At 38.5% G+C, this 23,763-nt stretch overlaps 1 protein-coding gene across 1 annotated transcript in view; it reads right to left on the bottom strand.

The window, feature by feature from the left end:
• The window catches only part of LOC126282419 (A disintegrin and metalloproteinase with thrombospondin motifs 12-like), a 1,083,163-nt gene that overhangs the window by 22,532 nt on the left and 1,036,868 nt on the right, over nucleotides 1–23,763 (bottom strand). Inside the window, exons 19-20 of the mRNA XM_049982077.1 lie at nucleotides 22,659–23,182; nucleotides 22,342–22,548 (exon numbers count right to left, since the gene is read on the bottom strand). Of these exons, the coding sequence (XP_049838034.1) occupies nucleotides 22,342–22,548; nucleotides 22,659–23,182 (731 nt within the window). The remainder of the gene's footprint in view (nucleotides 1–22,341; nucleotides 22,549–22,658; nucleotides 23,183–23,763) is intronic.

Raw genomic sequence — 23,763 nt, 5'->3', positions numbered from 1 at the left:
GAATAGCAACAAATGTTCACCACAATAGTATAACCATCTCGAGTTCACTGCCCAGTTCAGTATTGACAACCGTCACATTTCAGTGGTTACCAACTATCTGTCTTTAGTTAGCACTTTAACAAATGTTACTGATTTTGTCCCAACTTGGAAAGGCAAAAGAAAGTGATCAGGAACTGGAGAAATTACTGGCTGATGCGTCAGCAACTCTTCCATTACAAATGGTCAGCATTCCTGGTTCAGACATGAAACTATATTGCAACATTTCAAGTGCAAGGTCTCGCTCTTTTAGCCATCCACATTCTACGGATGTGCTTTTGACAGCCTTCACAGCCTATGCCACATTGGCATCAGATGATCAACTCATCTGGTTTCAAAATGTTCTGTCTGACCTGGTATGCAAAAGAATTATCACAAGTGGGTGGGTGTGTGCCTTCAGTATCATTGCAGGTCGATATTCTGTCATGTGCATGCACCAGTTGGAGATTTTCCAGATACAACAACATGCTTCAAACATGTGCACATGGACACAGTAGGGCCACTTTCCTGTCAAATAGTCCTGCTACTTATTAACTGCAATTGATGTTTCACACATTGGCCAAGAGCTAAGCCAGCTGACAATAGATCAGCAGAATCCTAGTCTTGCCTTTCTGTCAAACTGGGTTATGCACTTCAGCTGCACATCACCATGGGCCATGGCCAACAATTCCAGTAGGAGTTATTTACTCAAGTTAGTAAATTCTGTGGTGCTCTCCAACATTGGACAAGCAGCTACCACCCAGCAAGCAATGGTACGATCAAATGTTGGCACCATTCTTTAAAGGCTGAACTGATGACACTAAATGGACAACGGTGTTACCCATGAGCTTTCTTGGTCTTTGCACCACATACACCCTGGACTTAAGATTCATTGCCAGTAGAGCTTGTGTGTGGCAGAGCACTTCAACTGCCTGGTGAGTTTATCAACCTAAGTTCTATACAACTACCTGACCCTGACCACACTGACTTCATTTAATGCTTGAGGAAACGTACTGTACTTTTTCACACCAGTCAAGCATCAAGACATGAAACAACACCTACATATGTGAATCATACACCTACATAAGTGAATCATAACCTGCAAACACGTACACATGTCAGACAGTATCAAATCATTGTTACAATCCCATACAAAGGCCTGTATTGGCTTATCAAAAGATGAGCACAAACTATGGATATACTATTAAATGGTAAGGCTACTAAATTATCAACTGACAAAGTGAAACCTCATACACATTGCCAATGTTCGTGCTGCAAAACCACTCACAGCCTAAAGCACAAGCACAACCATCTGAAGCAGACTCACTGCCTGAACGAAGAACATGTTCTGGATGTTGAATGCACTTTCATGTATGAAAGATTTTTGGATTAAGCTCTGCTTTAACCACGAAGGGGGCTGATGTAGTTGTCAAGATTGTTGACTGTTGTGTTTGTCGCAATTGTGAGAGCCATGATAGGCACTTTTCTTTGACACTGGCAGCTAATTTGCTCCCAGATCTTGACTACTGCTAATCTAAGAAAACTAGTCTCAATCTGCTTATAGAATATCTTCTGCTGTGTACTGTTTATGTTAATAAAAGTTTATAGCTTGTAATTCCTGGTACATGAGTGTTAATATTACCCTGAAATGTGAAATAATTATAACAGAGAATCGGCTGTAGTATGATATGGAAAACATACTGTAATTTTCTTATTCAAATACCTACAGAATTCACTGTGGAACCTGCAACAAGTTCCATGTAGTGTTGATAGGCAGAGCATTCAGGAGAAATGTTTAGAGAACACATCCACAGCCAACAGTAATAACACATCTTTTGGCTCACATACCAAGCAAGAGAACAAGGAGGCACTGATAATGGATAATGGTGTGCAAATCCTTTATAGTAAAGGGAATTTATGGACATTTGGGCATTCAAAGCACATGCCTACTTCCATAAACATTCTTTGAGAACTCCCAGCAAACTCACTGAACTAAGACACGATAAGTCCCTTGACAACTTTAAATTATAGTCTAAACTAATAAGCAGCTTCACAATGATATTGTATTTTTGCAATATTAACCTACCACTATGTGTCATGTTGCATACCTCAGACATCCACAGTCCTTTTGTCTTAACAGTTGTCCCTTGTCTTGCATCATATGTGAAATCACAATGTTTCAATACAATTATGTATTTTGATGCCCCCTCTCCTACAAATTTGAAGCAGTCAGTAAAAATGTACTATCTCCATTGTTACCTACTATTCGTTAGGCAATACATGTGATGTCTGTTGCTTCCTGACAGGGCTCCATGTTCTGTCTATCTTTGGCATTCTGGATCTAATAAAAGATTTTCCATTTTTTTTGTACAATTACAGTGGTTTCATTGCTTGCGTATCTAAGATGTAATAGAAATGAATGGAATGTGAGCATATGTATTGGTTAAGTATGTACAAATAAGATGTCAAGGTTATTAAGGACATACACCACCAATTTTTGTGTTTATACATTTTTACATTTTTAATAATTTCTAGGTTTTTATATCTTGTACTTCTATCTTCATAGTTTTGATACTTTTATCCAGAGACTCTCTACTGACTGCTATGTTAAAGAAATGTGATGAGCATAAATGTAAACTTGACCTGTAGTTATTCTTGGACACAATGTCCAACAAGAATGTCCTGTAATTGTACTGTTTAAAGTTTTATTTTAATGTTGAAAATGCCTCTGTCTTTAAGAAATAGCATGGTAATATGTACAGTCTCTTATTTCATTTTAATGTTGCATATTGTGTATAATGATTGTTACATAAATGGTATTATTGGAACTACTTACATTTTGAGAGTATCAGTTACAAACCTGTATACACAATAAAGAGAAAATAATCTTCCTTTCCTTCTGTTCCTAACATTGACATTAAGGTCTTGGATAAGAGAGTCCACTCATAGTGTGCCTATCTACACAGGTTTATCTTTAACTTGTTTCTCATGATATGGCACTGCACACAGTTTGTTCCCTCAATAGTACATTAAAAACCGATTATCTGACCTTTGACTAACCAACTTTTCGTATTATCCGGCCATGTGTCCAATCATCCATCTGCACTCCACATTGAAAGCATGTCATTGTTACTGCTGAATTTTACTCCTGTCACAACAGTTGCCCATCTGAGTCATGCTCCTCATGCATGCTCAGTTGTGATTAAGAAGTGTAAGGGATTCTGAAAGACTAAAACTGGCTACAAATTAGAAAGGAAACATGTTGTATACACAATTGAACAGAAACTAAGTGTTCTGCAAATACTTGACAAGGATGAGCCAGTTACTAAATTAGCCTCTGAAATGGGTGCTGGAGTACCAATCGTTAAAGACAGGGAAAAGTACCAAAGTGATTTGAAGCTTTTTGCTGACTGTAGATGGTGAAAATGCTTTAAAAATTAGAAAATCACTGAAAAAAATCCTAATTTATGCTCATGGATGATGCTATGTGGCTTTGGTTTTGTCAGGAAAGGTGTAATGGGACTTCACTATCAGGCTCTATCATAAACGAAAAAGCCATTCAGTTGCACCAAAAACTGGGTGGTGAAAAAGACATATCCCAAGCAAGTGAAGGTTAGCTTCACTGAAGGGAAAATTGCCACAGCATTAGGCAAGTTTCTATTTCAGGTGAAAAACTTTCTTATGATGATCCAAGTAGGGAATTTGTTGAAAATTTTGAAAAAATAGTCTCAGAAAAGAAAATGGTAGCTGCTCAGCTATACAACATTGACAACACTGGGCTAAACTATAAAATGCACCCTCAAAAAACCCTTGCTGTGAAGAACAAAACAGTTACAGGCACGATACTAGCAAAGGACAGGCTGACCAGTGCAACATACAGCTATTCAAGTGGTGACTATAAATTTCCATTGTTTGTAATCGACAAACCTGAGAAAGCAAGAGCCTTCAAAAACCTGAACATGTTGGTACACCTTGTTCATTAAAAAGCTAAAAATGTGCTTCGATGAATGGTAATTTGTTTAGAGAATGATGTTATGATGTTTAGTGCATTTGTTTTGGCTGTTAAAAAATATTTGAAATAAAAAAACCCACCACCCCATGAATTTTTATTGCTAGACAATGCCTCAAATCACCCCTCAGAGTCTGAAATTCAATAAGATGACATGAAAGCTATGCTTTTGCTCCCCCAATGGACCAGAGTGTTACAGGAGGAAATATGTCAGTGCTTTGTTAGAGAAAACAGAAGTGTGTTGTGATCTTTTTGAAGCAATGAAGAGCCTCAACATAAAAGGCGTAATTTACACAGTCACTCAAGCCTGGGAAGAACTTAAGAAAATCACTCTACAAAAGTCAAGGAACAAAGTTTTTCATAGACTAAACCAAGAGCAAGAACTTTCTAAATACAATGAGTCACATGCTGCAGCTTCAGCCACTGATGTTCAAACTCTTCAGAATGATATCCAGCATACTGATGTATTGGAATTGCTAGCAGGAGGTGATGTTGCCACTGTCACCAATGAAGAACTTGAAGATGATCAGATTTTGATATTGCTTCGCAACTGTATAGTGTTCAGCAAGAGGAGCCAATGATGAAAGAAAAAGCAAGCAGATGGAAACATCAGCCACTCTGCAGCAAAGGATGCATTTGAGACTGTCCTCAAGTATTTGGAACAACAGTAAATCATGGCAGCTATGGACATATTGTGGCCAAAGAAGTGGCGTGTGGAGCTGCAAAATCAAGGTTTAAGAAACTGATAAACCTTTTTACACCTTTGAAAATAGATTTTCAGTTACTATAATTTTCTGTTTTTTTTTTTTCTCTTCATTACAATCATATTTTTAAATATAATTTTGATTTATTATGTCATTTTGAGTTCTGTAAAGTACTTGCTTAACTCTCCTATGATTATCTGACCTTTTTAACGTCCCAACCACTGTCTGGTCCCAAACGTGATGGTTAATTGAGGTTCTTCCATAAATAGCTACTGCTTTCAAGCCCAGTTATGTGGTAAACCATTTCATCACATGATGTTTTCAGCTACTACCTACTTACTATTTTTACCTCTAATTGCAAAGTGTTCAATTTTTTCAGAATGATGAGATACTGGCAGAAGTAAAGCTGTGAGGACCGGGTGTGAGTCGTGCTTCGGTCGCTCAGATGGTAGAACACTTGCCCGCAAAAGGCAAAGGTCCCGAGTTCGAGTCTCGGTCGGGCACACAGTTTTAATCTGCCAGGAAGTTTATTGCTCAATTTTTGATTTTATGTTATATCAGGGCAGCTACAGATTGCCTAGGAAAAAATTATCTGACTGTAACCCAAAACACTTGTTGTTAGAGGGTTAAGCATTGTAATTGCACTTTTTATTCTGTTTTTAGATTCAGTTTTAGTATGTTGATCATTGTATTTGCATGATAGTACTTTCTTCGTACACCAGGCTGTGTGTACAGCCCCCCCACCCCTCTGCTCCCAGGCAGTGCGCCTATCTGCAGCAAAGACAGCTGTTGAAAGGGTACTAGGGTACTATTTTGCTACATCAGGTAAATGCCCTTGCAGTGTTAAGCGGATATCTTGAGCCAAGCAAAGTGCTTGCCACATCCTTAGTTAATGTCAGACTGCCTTTTTCACAGTGTTTCAGCGAGCTTGCTCCTGAACAGAGACCAGACAGGGCATCCAAGTTTTATGTGTATGGCTGGCTGGAGCCCCGTTATGTCAGGTTGTTTACAATGTTGTCATACCATGTGGTGCTCTGTGTCTTGTTCTCAGAGTTTTAGGAAAGCAGTACTGGCACTGTCAGCTTGTCTCAGCTTGGCCCATGCCTGTCACACCACCTGATGCCACCTCTCTTGCCGTTGGCATCAGTGCTGGCCCTGTTAGGACTGGCCCTCCTCCCGGCATAGCTCCTGTCAGCATCAGCCCTGTCACAACCATCCCAAGTGTCATCACCAAGCCTTTCTACAACAAAATCAGTCCTGTTATCAATACAGACATTGCCAGCCCTTCTATTGTCACCAAGTCTGTCTACAGTGATGAGGTCTTGTTGTCAGTTCAGCTGTCACCATCCCTGTCCTGACCACCTCTCATACTGTCTACTAGGATAGTAGACAGCAGGTGATGCCACTGCCAGCCATCTCACCTGTCCTGGCATTGCCAGAACTGTCCTGGTGGGCCCTGCCACTGTCGCCAAGTCTGTCTGTGTTGGCATTGGTCCTGTTGTTCAACAGTTCACTGCAGGCCCAGTATCAGCCGATTATTGTGTTGTTGCTGGCCCTTTTTAGCCAGTCCCCAAGTCATCACCAGGGCTGTCAGTGACATCGTACCTCCAATCATCAGTCTTCTTACCATCACCTGTGTTTCGTCCAACCCTCCAGACATCACCAGCATTGTCGATGTTGATGCCAGTTGTCTTGTCAGTGTGTTAAATGCCAGCCCCGCCACGGCCCCTCCTGTTGTTCTTGTTGTCAGCCCAGCCACCAGTTCAAGGAAGTTTCATTGCAAGCCCCTCTGATGCCCATGCCTTCCCCGTTGGTGCTTGTGATGGAGGCCAGTTGCCTTTCCCCTACATGGACAGGGCATGCTTATTTTGCTGGGATCATTTTTTTGTGTTAGTTAATGGTTCGCTTCTGTATTTTCATGGGCCTGAAGTTCCTGTACTATTCTTGTGTATCAAAAGTCACCGGTCCTACACCCCACACCTAGCTGTTTTGTTACTTCTTCACTGGTTCTGTACTTTCCAATGTCTTATATGTGCATAGTGTTTTTATTGAGTTCCATCTGCATGGAGTGCAAGGCTCTGGGTACTGTATTTTTCTGGTAAGCTCTTGGGTACATTTTCCTTTCGCTGACAGTGTTGTTTATCATTCCAGATCCCTGGACAGTCAGGGCTGGCACTGGGCTGCTTCCCCTGAGTTTGCAGGCTGTCTTTGAGATGGCAATATCACCTTTTTTAGGGGGGGGGAGGGATGTTGTATCTGCCTGGTAGTCATTTCCCCCTGACACCAGGCAGATCACACAGGCAGCTGTCCAGAAGGACATCAAAACAGATACTTTCCTTGTATGGCCTGGGCTGTTTACCATAGTGTTACATGTCACCTCCACAGCATCTGGGACTGCCAACCTTGCTGACAAGCACTGTGCCTGTTGTGGCAGAGTGCTGTCGGCACAGTACTATTTTGCTTCACCAGGTCATATGCTCTCACAATGTTATGTGGATGCCTGTCTGCTCTGACTAATTACGCCACCACTGCAACAAGCAAAGTCAGTTACGCCCTGTGCCTCAAGTCGGCAGTATCAGCATTCCCATCCAGCTGCACCAGCTATTCAGTTCCAGCACTACCAGTTGGCAGTGTCAGGAGTATTGTCTCAGTACTCTTCCCCAGTGGACTTGGCCCTGTTTGTGCTGGTCTGCACCAGCAGCATGTCAGCCATCACACATGCAGCAATGGCACAGTAACATCCTAGGCCTTCAGGTCACTGCCTGTCAGGAGTACAGGGTTTGTTGTGTAGGGCCATTGAAGAAGATATCATGGGAGAGGCATTTCTATTCTATGCAGTTGTGTGAATATTCATCCAAGGATATTACACAAAGGTGACAAAAGTCATGGTATAGCGATATGCACATATACAGATGGCAGTGCACAAGGTATAAAAGGGCAGTGCATTGGCAGAGCTGTCATTTGTAGTCAGGGGATTCACATGGAAAGATTACTGATATGATTATGGGCACACAATGGGAATTAACAGACTCTGAATGCATTCAGTTTTGGAAATTGATAGGGAATTCAGTATTTTGAGTTCCACACTGTCAGGAGAGTGTTGAGAATACCAAATTTTAGGCATTACTTCTTGCCACGCACAACACTTAACAACTCAGCTCAGTGCCATTTGTGTAGAGTTGGCAGTTCTAACAGACAAGAAACACTGCCATATAAATAATAATAATAATAATAATAATAATAATAATAATAATAATAATGTGGGATGTATGTTGATCATCATGAGTGCAGCAAAATTTAGCATTGATGGCCTATGGCAGCAGATGACAGATGCAAGTGGCTTTACTAACAGTATGACATCACCTGCAGTGCCTCTCCTGGGCTCATCTCATGATCATATTGGTTGGACACTGGATGCCTGGAAAAATGTGGTTTGGTCAGATGAGCCCCAATTTCAGTTGGTAAGAGCTGATGGTAGGGTTCCAATATGACACATATCCCATAAAGCCATGGACTCAAGTTGTCAACAAGGCACTGTACAAAATGGTGGTGGCTCCACAATTGTGTGGGCTGTATTTACATGGAATGGAATGTGTTCTCTGGTCCAACTGAATGATAACTGATTGGAAATTGTTATATTCAGCTACTTGAAGACCATTTGCAGCTATTCATGGACTTCATGTTCCCAAAGAACGATGTCATGTCACCAGGCCACCATTGCTTATGACTGCTTTGAAGAACATTCTGCACAGTTTGAGCAAATGATCTGGCCACCGAGATTGCCTGACACGAATCCCATCAAATATTTATGGAACGTAATTGAGAGGCCATTTCATCCACAACATCCTGCACTAGCAACACTTTCACAATTATGGATGTCTATAGAGGCAGCATGGCTCAGTATTTCAAAATGGGACTTCCAATGAGTTGTTGAGTTCATGCCACATTGAGTTGCTGCACTAAGCCAGGCAAAAGGAGGTCCAACTTGATATTAGGAGGTATCCAATGACTTTCATCACCTCAGTGTACAACTGAGTTTTGGTTTTATTAATAAACTGTTATACTTTAAAGCGTCTTTCATCACTCCTCAGTATGAGGATATTTCAGTAGTTATAACCAGTGGTTGCTTTGTAATTTGTGTTCTAATTGTGGATTTCCTTATAAGTATGTAGTAGCTTGAGTGTGGCTACACAGTTGAAATGTCCTAGTACACAATAAAAAATAAAGTGAAAATTAATAACAGCCAATGCAAGAAACTTACTTCTTCAAGAAACTCAGTGAGTTGGTAGACAATGGCACAACCCACAGTTGAGTATATGTTTGTGAGTTTCACACTAATTCCACAGAACTTTATCTTGGGGGAAAAGAAGAAGAAGAAGAAGAAGAAGAAAAGAAAAACAAAGCACTCTATATACTGCAGCTGACCTTTTAGAAGATCTTACAGAGATTATTAAAGGAAGAAGCTAAGTTACCAAGTTACCATTGCTACAAAATTTTGCACCTGAGGACAAGTGAGTCACTTTGAGGGCTTTGTTGAAATACAGCAGCATATGGAAGAGGATTTTTTTCATGAGAAACTTGTCACTAGTGATAAAATAACTTTTTTTTCATTCCTCTATGCCATAGGAACCCACTCAATTGTGCAGCACATTGTGAGTCACGAAAAGTTTTAAGTAGGCCTATATGGTGCTGACAATTACAGGACACACTTTCCGCACCTGATTAAGAATTTTCTCATGCCTCAACCAGAGACCCAAAGTGTGAACTTCATTATCCAACCTGATAAAGCTACAGCCTACTTCCATCTCAATGTTTCTAAATTCTTAAACATGTTTCCAAGATTGATTGACTGTGTGTGTGTGTGTGTGGGGGGGGGGGGGGGTGTTTATGATGTAAAGAAATTTCTATCATAGCCTCTACACTCACTATCTTAGCACCAAGTGAACTTTTAATATTTATTTTACTTTGTTTATTTATTTGTGGATGACTCAAGTGTTTCTCCCACTTCTACTAGCAGACCTATGAGAAACTATGAGCTCGCATCAATAGTGCTTTTATCCAGATTGATACGAATGTGAATGAAATGACATGATTACAGCATCAGTATCTGGTGAATGAGCAATGGGGCACACTGAACACCCATACAAAAACTTTTGGAGTTTTAGAGTATGACCTGAAAACTCCACAACATTGAGACAAAAAACATAGACATGATGTATTTTGAAACCATTTCCATTAATTATAATAAATCTGTGTTTTGTTTCTTTCTTTTTGATCCATGAACCCTAATTTGCTGTCATCAGGATATGGAAAAGTTTGCAGATATGAAAAACAAGACCAGCATCAAAATTTGCATCTTTTTACAAGATATTAAAATTTACAACATATATGACACAACTTGCACACCACAAAATAGTATTACATTTAAAGTACGCAGATCAAATAAAAACATGCAGTTATTTAAAGTATGTACATTTCAAAACAAAAACACATTCACAAAAAAACTTGCAGTAATACAGAAAAGGAATGAAGAAGCTTAAAAAACTAAAATAACATAAAGAGCCAAAGGAAGATTACCAAAGTGAACCTAACTATATGCAAATACAGTGGAGGAGAATGTTTAATGGGACCTATTATGTAGATCAAGTCCCTGCAAGCTAAGCTCTAAAGTATTGGTAGGTACTAAGAGAGGAAATGTATTGCACTGTGAAGACTACAACTGTAGTACAGCAGATCATGTATTATGGCATGGTTTTGTGTGTTACCAATACAGACACTAGGTTTGTGTCCATTCATCCACTACACAGTACAGAAGATACATCAGTAGAGAGGGCCTTAGGAACAGCTCAATTCCAATTTTCTGCTTTCAGCAGGATGCACAGGGCACAGAATTTTACTATGGGGTGAGAGATTTGTCAATGTGATAAGTAGTAGATGGAAAATCCTGTAAACATGTTAGATAAAGGTAAAATAAAACTGTACATGGAAATAAAGAAAGGAGTACTGACTAGTAGAGAGTTTGATTAGAGCCATAGACTAGCATATTTAATTTTGTGCCCCTATGTACTTGTTATGAGGGTGTGTGTTAGAAAGAATGAAAGCATTTTTGCAAAAGAAATTAGTTATGGGACCCCCAATGAGAAGATATAAAGGAAAGATGAAATGTTTCTAATTTAATCCACCTGTTACAAAGTTTACAAAAAAGTAAATATGCTGGTCAAGGACATAATCATTTTGTTTTTCTACGCAGATGTCTAATTTCACAAAAACTGGCACATGAATTTTATTTAGTTTGTTGTTATAAAGTCTTGGTTTCTTTTTATTGAATACAGCCTCAGCAAGAATTACATACCACAATTGTATTATAGTAAGCTAAATTCTCTAGTGTTTTTGTTACTACTATCACTGAGAGAAAATGACATAAAACTGCATAAGATGGAACATTTGACCCTCACCCACAACCGATTTTAGAATATCATAACCTTAAAGAAATGTTTGAATCCATTGTGGGAAAGTATAACCCTTGTGATATTTTTTCACACAGTAGCAGACAGATATATCTTGATTGGCAGCTGCTTCCCACTTTTGTACAGTATCTCTTTCCTACAATACACTGCAGGTACATTTGTCATAAGTGTTTCTCCTTGACTGGCTTGTGGGAATTTCATTATAACAACACAAATATGCCACTGTATTGAGTCAAAGGTAACATCTTGATCATGAATAACAAGAGAAAACTGTTGTCCTTAATTTATTTGACATTTCGAATCTAATGATATGCACCATTTTATATGCAATGATACATGTACCTTCTCCTCAATCATCATATTTGTGTTGCAAGGTGACAGCGATATAGTCCTTTAAATCTTAGTGGATAATGTCCATACATAGTTTCCAATGAAGTTTATTAAATGGATCTCTTGATCATGGCATACCCATTTCCAATCACTTGGCCATGACATACTGTAATAGCTCATCTCTGTATGGGCTACTTCCCCCTAATCTATGACTTTCTGCTCTGCCAAGAAGGGCCATTAAACTATGAAGCTTATGATACAACAATAACAGAACATAGCACTTTGCCTTCATTACTTTCACAAATGGTTGGTTGAGGACTTGCCTTGTATTTGACACAATGACCCTATATCTTAAATTCAATATTATCCTTTAATTCTCAGAGAAGGAAACAAGACTTATTTTGGTTTATTATTAATTTCTTTGACTGAACCGTTTTCATTATTGTTGGAAGGGTACTCCAGCCCATGCAGTCAAGTTCTCTAAACTCTGTCTCTACTAAGTAGTGTCAAGCTATCAAATCAGTAGTTAAGCTGGAAGTAGCTTTCCATCACTTACAACTGTCTTCAGCCTGCTACTTTTGTGCTATAGTGAAGGTGGCTAGGCACCAACTTCATCTTCTAGTGAGTTCTGCCTTTCTACACATGTTTGTTCATTTCACAGTGAAGTGGAACCATACAAGGGGAGCAATTACCATTATGCAGGAAATTGTTTTAAAAATAAAGTATATCCAAGTTATTCTACTTGTATTTAGTACATGCACATTATCGCATTCAACACTATTTTTTTACATAAAATATCTAGGAAGTACAGTTATTTTTCCATCAAGTCACACAATTTATAATTATTATTGCTGCAGAAAATAATTTTTTTTAGCAAAATAGTTCAGTTACTATTTTCTTACATTTTATTATTCTCCTCACTCACTCTGCATATTTTCTCTTATGTATCATCAAATGCAAGTGGATTCACATCTTCTTTGAGAATGCTTGTTAGTTTCCATCAGTTTCCCTCTTGTGATGTCTCACGCATTTTTTTATGTACACACTATTGATTTTTAAAATATTACATTCAAGCATATTTCATAAGAAATGGTACTTCAGTAATTGTATGATGTTATGGTCTGTTTGCCACCAGTAGTGAAACTCTGTGACACGAATTTGCAATCATGACGCACTGATAACCTGTAGTGAATTCATCATCAACTGCAGATAGAATCTGAAGTTAGCTATAATTCCCTTGAGAGCATATGTGATGGGAAGTGCATGGAATGATTGTTTGGTATGAACAAAACTGTATTCATATGTATGTAATTTTCTATTTTATGTAAGAAATTGCAGCAGCACGTAATAACTGAGAAAGTTTAATTACAAGCATCTTTTTGTACATATTGTATTAGATATCTTGGTCATTAGAAAACATTGTGACTGACTCAGGAATCCCTCCAACTACCCACACTAAAACAAACAGTACCATATCAACATGGGCAACATGTTCATGTGACAGAGTACTGTAGCCTGCTCTGTGTGCTGCACTTTTGGCTGTTGATCAGTATGTAATGGAATACAGTGGCTGTCCCAGGCAGTTTATCATCTCTTGTCATGCTCACCACATGTCTCCTTGCCATGGCATAATGTACTGAAATTCTTTATCGTGTTTACCTCAACCTTTTAGGATTCTCTCAGGATGGACTGCTCACACGGATAATGACTTTAGGTGTGCTGTATGGATTTTCTACTACCATATTTGGAATAGACCATATAGAATTGACAAAAACCTGGTGGGAAAAAAACACCCCAACAGTGTCGACTACCAAAAATTCACATTAATCAAGACACAATTTATGAAGATGTGGTTGGAGAAGATGCGTGTCTACAATACTAAAGCAAACTGTTGCCAGACTGTTTGACAGCACCTAGGCAACAAACAACTCAGTGGCAAGTGCTCATGGCACCATCACTAATGACTCCACCATTTCACTCACTGACACCACCATTTCACTCATTCAATAATAATACAAAAGAATGGCCATAATGTCACTAATATCTCAACCATCACTTTGCAGCATTCAAGATACCATCAACAAACATTCTTTATCACCCAAGCCAAGCCTGAACTGATTTGTTTTCTTAATAAACAGTCTTTGGCACCTGATCCCCTAATCTTACTATTTACAGAATTACAAGGGTGTGCTAAAAAGTAAATACCTCTGAATTTTTTATTCTGTTCTGTTCAGTTCAGGTATTACATGTCATGCATATTACTCAAACGAATTTTCTGCTTTACTGAAGCAAGTTGCAACCCTCTGACACTAGAGTGCTCTGAACGGTACATTTAACAAGGCAGTATGTAGAAAAACTATGTTGCTGCATGAGAAACAGCTTGCTGCAATTGAGTTTCTCCATCACAAAAAAGAGCCCCAATTGAGATACACAGAAGAATGAAAGTTGTGTGTGGTGATGATTATATCAACATCATTAACATGTGATGTTGGGTTGTTCATGCTTGTAATGAAGGAAATGGCCATGCTAAAATCAATGAGTGTGACAGAGCTCAGAGTCGATGACCACACACAGCAAACGAAGTAACCTAGTGGATAACATAGACACAGCTTGTGGTGTCACCACCAGACACCACACTTGCTAGATGGTAGCCTTTAAATCGGCCGTGGTCCGTGTGTGTATGTCGGACCCGCGTGTTGCCACTATCAGTGATTGCAGACCGAGCACCGCCACACGGCAGGTCTAGTCTAGAGAGACTACCTAGCACTCACCCCAGTTGTACAGCCGACTTTGCTAGCGATGATTCACTGTCTACATACGCTCTCATTTGCAGAGATGACAGTTTAGCATAGCCTTCGGCTACGTCATTTGCTACGACCTAGCAAGGCGCCATATTCAGTTACTATTGATATTGATATTGTGAATCATGTACCGTCAAGAGCGATGTTCATCATTAATGGATTGAAGTTAAGTATCAAACTAATTACGTCCACTTTCTGAGTTCTAATTCCTTGTCTTGTCCCAGACCTCATGTCAGTATAGTCCTTCCATCCTCACGCCCGCCTGTGTGAGCTAAAACACGTGCATTTTGGCCTCCTCTAGTAACATGGTGTTGGCTCTTCTGCCAACACAACACAGCTCTCAGGTGAGTGTGGCATATTTTAACAACATTGTAACAGAGGCACCACCATAAGCACTGCAATGTACCGCGAGACCCTCAGAAAACAGAAAGCATGAATTTGAAGAGTTCGTCCACATATGGAACACCATCTCCTTCAGCATGACAATGCCACAACACATGAGTGCTGTGACACCTGCAACAATTGAACACTTCAGGTTCACTGTCACTGATTATCCTCCATACAGTTCCAGTTGATTTTCATATGTCTGCAAAACCTAAGGAATACCTTCGAGAACCTCACTTTTATAGTGAAACAGTGCAAACAGAGGTGAAGTTGTGGCTCCATCAACAAAGACAAATGTTCTACAGTGACAGTATGAACAAACTGGTCTCTTGTTGTGAAAAATGTGTTCGTTACCAGGATGATTATCTTAAGATAAATAAAACAATAGAGTCTAGGTTGGGATATCAACAATTGTGAAAAGGATAGATTGCTACTCACTGTAAAGAAGACATGCTAAGTTGTAGAAAGGCACATTGAAAAGACTGTTACTTACTAAGCTTTTGACCAAAGCCTTCTTCAAAAAGAAAGGAAAACCCACACTCATTCACATAAGCAGGGATACCTCATGCACACATGAACACTATCTCTAGCCAGACTAGCCAGACAACAGGCTTTTCATTGTGCCTGTCTGCAACTCAACCCGTCCCTTTACACCAAGTAGCAATCCATCCTTTTAATAATAGTTGAGAAATAAATATGTAGATACAAAGAATAAAGATGTAAAATGTTAATAAAGTCTGTTTTATTATTACAAATTTAAGAGTCTTCATATATGAAAGGCGGAGGATTTACTTTTCAGCACACCTTTATATACAAGTTTTTCAGTGACCACTATGAGATGAAACTACCAGACAGTCTCGAAAAGACTCAAATACAAGCAGTGTCATACAAGTCTCTGATGGCCTGATATGGTTGTTGTGGTTTCTGATATGGTACAGACAGCAAATTTGAGAGGATTAATCAGAAAGTGCAAGCTTCTATGGTAAACTGGATGCTGCAAAACTGTATGTAGACTCATTAATCACAGCTGTCATATTTTGATGTACACCAGGTAAAAAATTAGACCAAAAAGCATTGAAACTAGCAAAACCTTCACTAGGACAATTTGCTCAAGCTATCAAAATTTCATAGAGGTTAATCAGCGTATTGCAGCAACAATTTCAATGCCCCAAATGCAGCCCATAAGATTCAAACAATTTGCATCTTCTAGAATTTTTCAAGCTTGCCGCACCCCACATTCACTGGAGGAACAAAAACAAGAAAAATTGGGTTGCTTCTAAGAATAAGACACTCCAGAAATCTCAATACATCACTTGGTTTCTTTCCGGTATCAACAATTATTATATGACATTGCGTACATCTATCATCTGCCAATGCTCTCTATCAAATATCATGTTGTCTATCCCACATTGTGGTTTCTGCCAACATAATCTCAGGGAATAATAAGCAGCAACTTTTAGGCGACCCAAAAAAAGTTGTACTTTACACTAGAAAGAAGACCTGGAGAGAGAAGTGAAATATCTAGGCCAGGCACAGAACGTACAAGGAACAATACAAACAGCAACAAAATTGTGGAAGCAACCAGGGTTGTTCGATAAACAATGCCCCACAATTTTTTTCTCAAATTTATTTATTCTTAAGTTAAATTTGGTGATAATATCAATCAACATGCTTTCCCTGTACTTGTAGTCATATTTTCAGAGCATCCCATCATCTTCAAAGTGTGTGGTACATAGAGATTCTTAAGTGTCCCAAAGGGATCTAGTTCTAGGGCACCAGGTATGTGCTATGCAATGGATGAGGCTGTGACAGGACATCCCAATTGCGAACAGTCATGGAGCTTAGTTTCTGCACTTCCAGATGCTCTCTCTCTCTTTCTCTCTCTCTCTCTCTCTCTCTCTCTCTCTCTCTCTCTCTCTCTCTCTCTCTCTCTCTCTCTCTCTACCCTTTGACCAACAGTGCTCCTACAACTGCATCTTATCATACACTGCACACAAATGTTTATGAATGTTCACCATGGTTTCTTTTTCTGTAACCAACGATTCAATAACACCACTTTGCTTGTAATGAGCATCTTGCATAATACTATTTTGATGGTTCACTGTGATACTGCAATAAGTCAGAATTGTTCGAAACTTCACACGAGCAGAAGAAACATAACATTTGAAATACCTAAGTTGACATTTTTCTTACATATCTTAAAATGGCTATGAGAAAAATTTGGAGCATTATTTATTGAAAGAGCTTTATATTTAGAAATTGAAGAAACCAACAAAACAAATAAACTGTTTAGGTACTTTCAGCAAAGATTAACTATTAGCAAAGATTATTAGACACACAGTTGCCATCAGGCATCCAATGAATCAATTAAGGTGAGGAGTGCTGGCGCCAATATGAAATAGGCACACTTTTGACAAGAGACTTGGCTGAATCCCAGTAAAAGTGACAGAATAACAAGAATGCATGATGTACAATCTCGTACCAAATTGGGGCCTCTCATCAAGCAGTAAAATCACTAAGCCTGTGACATCAAGAGTTGACAGCAAAAGAAGAATAACGATAGCTAACATCTGAATAAAAACAGTGGTTCTTTTGATGCAAACTATGTCAGCAATAATTATATTTACAGCAACAAGAACAATGAGTGTAATGGCAACAGCAGCCATTGTGCCCATTCCTGGAAGAAGAGGACATTGGATGCAGCCATGAGATTCGCTCATCCACTACTTATAGTCTGTATGCAGAAGGCATATCCATGCCAATTGCTCCAAAACTGGGAACCTCCTTAACTGAGGAAAAAATTTCTTCCATTGCTGAAGAACCACAATTCTTGCTGCTCTAAGAAATTACACACAACTTAGAGATGGAGGAACCAACAGAGAACAATGTAACAGAAATTAGGATTCTTAATAAGTAAACTCTGATCCCCATCACTTAATGCCTTTGGCCCCAACAAGGTCAATTTCATGTGTACTGTTCCTCTTCATCAGAGAATAATTTGGGATCTCTGGCACAGGATAACACTATAGCTCACTTGTGAATCCCTCCAGCTAGCCACATGGAAGTAGATAGCTCAATATCAACAAAGGTTGTACTCATGTTCATATTCATACCAGTACTTCTTGAAAGGAACAAGTACCTCATGTGATAGAGCATGGTAGCATCGTACCTCCTGTGCCATGCTTTAGTCAAGAAATGGATTGTAAGTTGATGTTCTGGACTGTTCAGGCAGTTCATCATCTGGTGGGCATGTCAATTTTCTCACTGCAGCACTATGATCAACTATAATGCTTCACTACATCTACTGGTACATGTTTTTATTCTCCTAAGATAGACTGCTAACACTGACTTTTGTAGAAAGCATTTTCTTTTACCTTTTTCAGCACTGCCAGTATCCTATTGATAACAAACTGACATGGACTTTGATGTTCCCAGTTGTTACTGTGACTATCCTTGTGCAATATTTACTGTTTATGGAAGAAAAGTATTTATGGACATTCTCCATAGCAACTCCAGAGAAATAATGTGTTTTAAGACAACTCGATGAGTATTCTACTATGATGAAGGTCAAATGCAGAGGAGTAACATAATGTGGCACCCTTGAGTCAAGGTGGCTTTGGAAGTGGTTCTTGTAATTCGCCTGAATGAATCAAAAATTTTAATGTTGGACATAGCTAAATTGTTTGGGATGTATTTGATAAGGAGAAGTGCAATCAGTCCTACAGAGTGATGAAACAATGCAAACACACAGTTCAGGAAGATCAGATAGTTCTGTATGTACTTTAATTTATTTAATTCTCTTAACATTTGTGAAAAATAATCGTTTTGGCTTTCCAACACAATGCCCCATTTGATGATGCCTTATAATGTTGCATTTTTTTGCTAATTAACAAACGAGAAAAAAAAAGAGTAGTCGCACGTGTCATTATGAGGTAATCAATGGATCTCTGATGGCAATTTGACAAATTTTCCTTATTGTACAAAATTTGATAAAAAATTTCAGGCAGTATTTATAAAGACCTTAAAGGCAGAAAATAGTGTTGCTTCAATTGCTCTAGTAAACATGTGCATAGGTTGATTGTAGGACCAACTTTAATGGATATACAGGGAGATTATAATTAAAGTTCCAGTTTCAAAATGTTGTAAAAAATACTGCTTAAAATGACAAGAAATATGAAAGGAATATTATCAAATAAGGAGGAAATGATATAGGGAAAAACAGAAAAAAAATTCTACCACTAGATGACACTCTAAATGGCAGAATAAAAGATGTGGGGCACACAGCTGTTCCTCAGTTTTCATCTGACACACTCATTGTGACTGTCTCAATGCAGGCTCACACATTGCTGGTAAAGATGTTTTACAAGAATGGTGATGGTGTGCCAGTAGCTCTGCAGAAGTTCCAGACACTCAAGAGTATGAAAAAAGTCACTGGTCCGATGTCTGTAAATGGTCTGGAGTAAATGATATGAAAATCAAAAAGACACATATTTTGGAGTGCAGTGTGGTAGAAGGAGGAAGACAACTGATGCAACATCAGCAAGATATGGCCACTACATTACAGGAGGGGTTAAGCAGTGGCGTGCAAACATGCAGTGCATGGTAAACCGCCGTAATGTGAGACATACCTGTGAGTATAGTGCATGCAATTCTACGATACATCCTGCATGGCCATCGTCCAAAATTAACCATGTTCAGGAGTTGCTACATGCTGACCAGCCAGTAAGACAAATATTTGTTCTAGAACTTCTTGCTCGCATGGACATGGACAATGAATGGTCATGGAACATTCTGAGGACAGTCAGAGCCCATTTCCACCTCCAAGAACATGTCAATCCACAGAATTGCAGAATACTAGCAACTGAAAATCCACTCGCACATCAACTGGTACGACTTCATTCTGCAAAGGGAACTGTGTGTTTCAGGTTGATGGCATTGTTTATTGTATGGTCATATTTTTTAGGAGATGGGTCCTGCAAGTCCTGTTACTTGCACTGTCACTGACAAATGCTATGAGAGCCTTTTGCACACCATCATCATTCCAACCATTCAACAGTGTGGATGTATGAATAGAATCATTTTTACGTAAGATGGGTATCCTCCACACATTGCACAGTCTGGGAAGGAGCTGCTGCAGAGGCATTTTGGAAATGCTAGAATTATCAGCCATAATTTCCCTAAGCCTAGTGGTCTAATCACCGCATCTTAATCTGTGTAATTTCTGGCTATGGCATTATCGAAAAGATGCTGTGTCCAGCATTCCTATTGCAAACATAGTTTAATTGAATACACTCACTGTGCAACACATTCTGAACATGACTCCTGAGACACTCTGATTTATTGTTGCAAATGCTGTTTCTCGAATTCAACATGTGGCAGAAAACGGTGGGCAGTATACTGAACACGTCTTGCACCAGCCTCAAAAAATTAAAAAACTGATTTAACTATTTCTTTTTATATGGTTTTTGATCTCAGGTCAATTAAAAACCAATTTTTCTCTTCCAATGTGGCACTACCTAGACAGGGTTCTGTTCATATTTGATATTCTTTTGAGCAATTTTTTTTTTTTTTTTTTTTTTTTTTTTTTTTTTTTTTTTTTTTTTTTTTTTTTGCAGCGTTTTGATACAGGACCTCTCATTATAATCATCATGTACATCACCTGATATAAGTACTTCAGTTATGTACAGCAACAGAAACTGAGCAACTCCTAAGGTGCTTCAAGTGCTCTTCGCTGTGTTAGCTGCATTTGCTGTGTGCCTTTTCCAGCCCATTTATAGGTCTATGTGCATCCCTTGATAGTTCAGATTCTTATTAAACTTAAACTAAATACCATTATTCTTTTCATCACGTTCTTAAAATGTTCAGTGAATTGCAAAAATTTTTTTTATATCCTGAAAACTTGCTTCTTTCTTTTATAAAATTTCTTTGTTGTCAAGAAAAAGATTTATTCCATTATCTAGCATTATTCTTATTGTTTTAGCCACAATACTTGTCAATGAAATTCGATAGAGACTTTTCATGTCATGGGCAGATTATCTGGCTTTAAGCTTTAGAATCAAAAATATTATGGTAATCTCCAAGACTGATGGGATTTCTGTTTCTCAGAGTTGATAGAGAAGTAATGAAATTATGAAAGCCAGAACTTTCCATCTTTAAGCATTTTATTGTACTTAAGAGTTCAGATAACTAGGCTTGTTCTCAAAGAGTTCTTGCAACATTCCCTTACCTATTTTAAGTGGAATGCTATAAACTAGGCTATCTGCATCTGTAGCAGATATTGATGTTATCTCATTTGTAACTTCCTTCTTGTGACCTAAATTATCAGGGAACTGCTATAAACAATCTCTTTTAGTGTTTGTTACCTCTTTTTTCATGACTGAGAGTATTGTTCTCGTGTCTATAACATCCGTTATATCTTTTGTTCTCTCGGTTGGTCTTCTTGCATCATTTCTCTTTGGACCATACAGAATTTTTGTGTAGCTAAATTTGGGATTTTCCATCAATAGTCAGAGTTGAAGTTTTCTGTATCCTTGTCTACAAATGAGTGAAGGCATTGTTTTTTAATTTTATGTTTGAGAATGTGCTTTAAATTATGTGTGCAGACAGATTTTTGCATAAAATCTTATATGGTAGTACAAATAAATGTTTTGTGTTGGGCAGTGTGCAGTGTTTGGGATTCACCAGCAGGCAACTTTATGTCATAGCAAGTTTGTCATGGAGCAACCAACATTGCAGGGCTGCTGAAGAAAAGCCTCAGGATAATTAATGTTAATTCTTCGATGAGGAATATTTTTCAACAATGCATATCACCAAAATGGTTTGTAAAATATCTGCAAAGCATTTTGTGTAATCTGATAGCCGTACTGAAAGTTTGTATGATCACGTAATGAAAAGTCATGGTTATATAATACAGTGGATAATTACTTCCAGAACAAGGGGGAAAAAAATAAGGAATATACTGAAAAAAGTAAATATTCTTCAACACTATTATACAATATTGCCAACCAGAACCCTCTCCCCTCAGCTTTACTGGTAAATAATGCCAAGAAGGAAAATAATCCCTGTACAAATATTTAGGAAAAGGTAACGTGGAGTTCTGAACTTGTTTATATGTGAATAATACGTAGCTGGAAACACTTGCATGTGTATATTCAAAATCACATGACTCGTCTAATTAGGAAACAATATTGTCATCAGATCATTACACTTTGTTTGGCAACTCTAACAGTATACTCTTTAACCTTCCAAAACTACTACAAATTCTATTAATTAAAGACTGAAGTCTGTCATCGAACATTACAGCTCTCTAACCTTCATCTGTCTCAGCTTCATGTGACTTCAATGCCACATTTTCTTAGTGAGCCAATGTTCTTCTAAAAGGAACATGGGCTCAATACTGAGATCTTAAGCAGCTGATCAGTACATTTATTGTACATAGTCAGTAGCAGTTTTATCATCCTTAAATGGGGGCATGTTTTCTGTCACTCCAAATATACTTAAACTATAAATGAGAAAAACTTTGAATAGATATCAATTAAGTGTTTATCCTGTGCCTGAAAGTTTTCTTACTGTTCCAATATAATGTTTTTCTAACTACAAAATGAGTATTAAAAGTAGCAGCTATTACTTACTTCTGTGCCTGCCAGGTGTTGTGTTTGGTGGATGAAGAGAGGTGGTTGGGCAAGGAGGCAATGGATGACAGACTTCCCGCCTAAGGGGCCTGTTGACTGGGAAACAACCTTCTGCAGGTCTGTTGGTGTTTTTATCCACACAGCGAACTTCTCTTCTCTTGTATGATGGTCCTCGTCCACATGTTTTGCTGCATTGACTCCAAGGGCCTTAAAAATAATAAAAATTCCTGGTGAGTCATATTATAATATGAATAATTTAAATCTAGTTTCAAGTGGCTCATTTAACTGGAATAATCTTAGCTATTACAGTTAATTACCTGTAATCCAGTGAAGGTGGCAGAAATCATTCATATTGCACGACTTCGTCTCATAAGGTTTCTGTTTTGGGTCACATTTTCCCCTTGGATGGCCGCAGACAACTTTCCTTCGATGGATACCAATACCACAAGTTACAGAACACTCACTCCAGGCCCCGACAGCCCATCCTCTTCGTCGCATATCATTATTATTATTTCTTGGGCTGGGCACTGATGGCCGACGTCTGCCACCAACATAATAAGGCCTCCGTCCCCTGGTACCATTTCGTTTTGGACCGTTGTGCATACTGGAATTTTGTGACGATGTTATACTCTGCTGCACTTTAACGATGCAGGGTGGCAACTGTGGACAAGATTCCTGATTGTGTGGACGAGTGAGGTGTGCACAGTCAGAATCTGGCCTACGTTGATCTCGACTGTTTGCATCTCCTGGAATTTTCTCTTCTACACAGAAGACTAGCCGCTTATGAATTCCACCTTCACCACATGATACAGAGCAGGCATGCCAAGGTCCAGTCCACCATCTGGTCAAGAAAATAATTGAAAGAAACTTTAAGCAGTGCAAATAATGTTACACTTTTGTTTTATATACAGATATTTTACACATTTATCACTTTCACTTCATGTTTATTGTAGAACATGAAAATGAAAAACTTGTTTATCAAATTGTCATTATTATGAATATCTTAGTTGTATGGAAGCCTAACTATAGCCTAACTATATAGTAGAATTGAAAGAAGTAAAAACCTGGTACCATGAAGCAGTTAGGATATGCACCGCATGCTATGGGCCGTGCGCTGTTGGAGAACTCACAGTGTCACTGCCCAATTTTTTGGGCAGTTTTTAGCTGATAATAATAATACTATTTAGGGTTGTGTGTGTAGGATTGTGTAGTATTTTAAAGCTTTATCAAAGAAGATTTTAACAACAGCAAAAATGGAAATGTTTGTCTAACCAAAAATAAAGACAGTATGGTCCTCAAGAAAAACATGGTTGTATTGTCACTTCTGGATCAGAAGGGTGAGTGTATTCATTCTGAACTTTTCAAAGAGGTTGAAAAGAGAAGAACAATACTGGTGAGAACTACTACAGCATAAAGTAGAAG

This window comes from Schistocerca gregaria, chromosome 7 (assembly GCF_023897955.1).
Source record: "Schistocerca gregaria isolate iqSchGreg1 chromosome 7, iqSchGreg1.2, whole genome shotgun sequence".
In the NCBI taxonomy this organism is placed as follows: domain Eukaryota; kingdom Metazoa; phylum Arthropoda; class Insecta; order Orthoptera; family Acrididae; genus Schistocerca; species Schistocerca gregaria.
The sequence above is the reverse complement of the archived record's forward strand: the minus strand, read 5'-3'. Positions and strand labels throughout refer to the sequence as shown.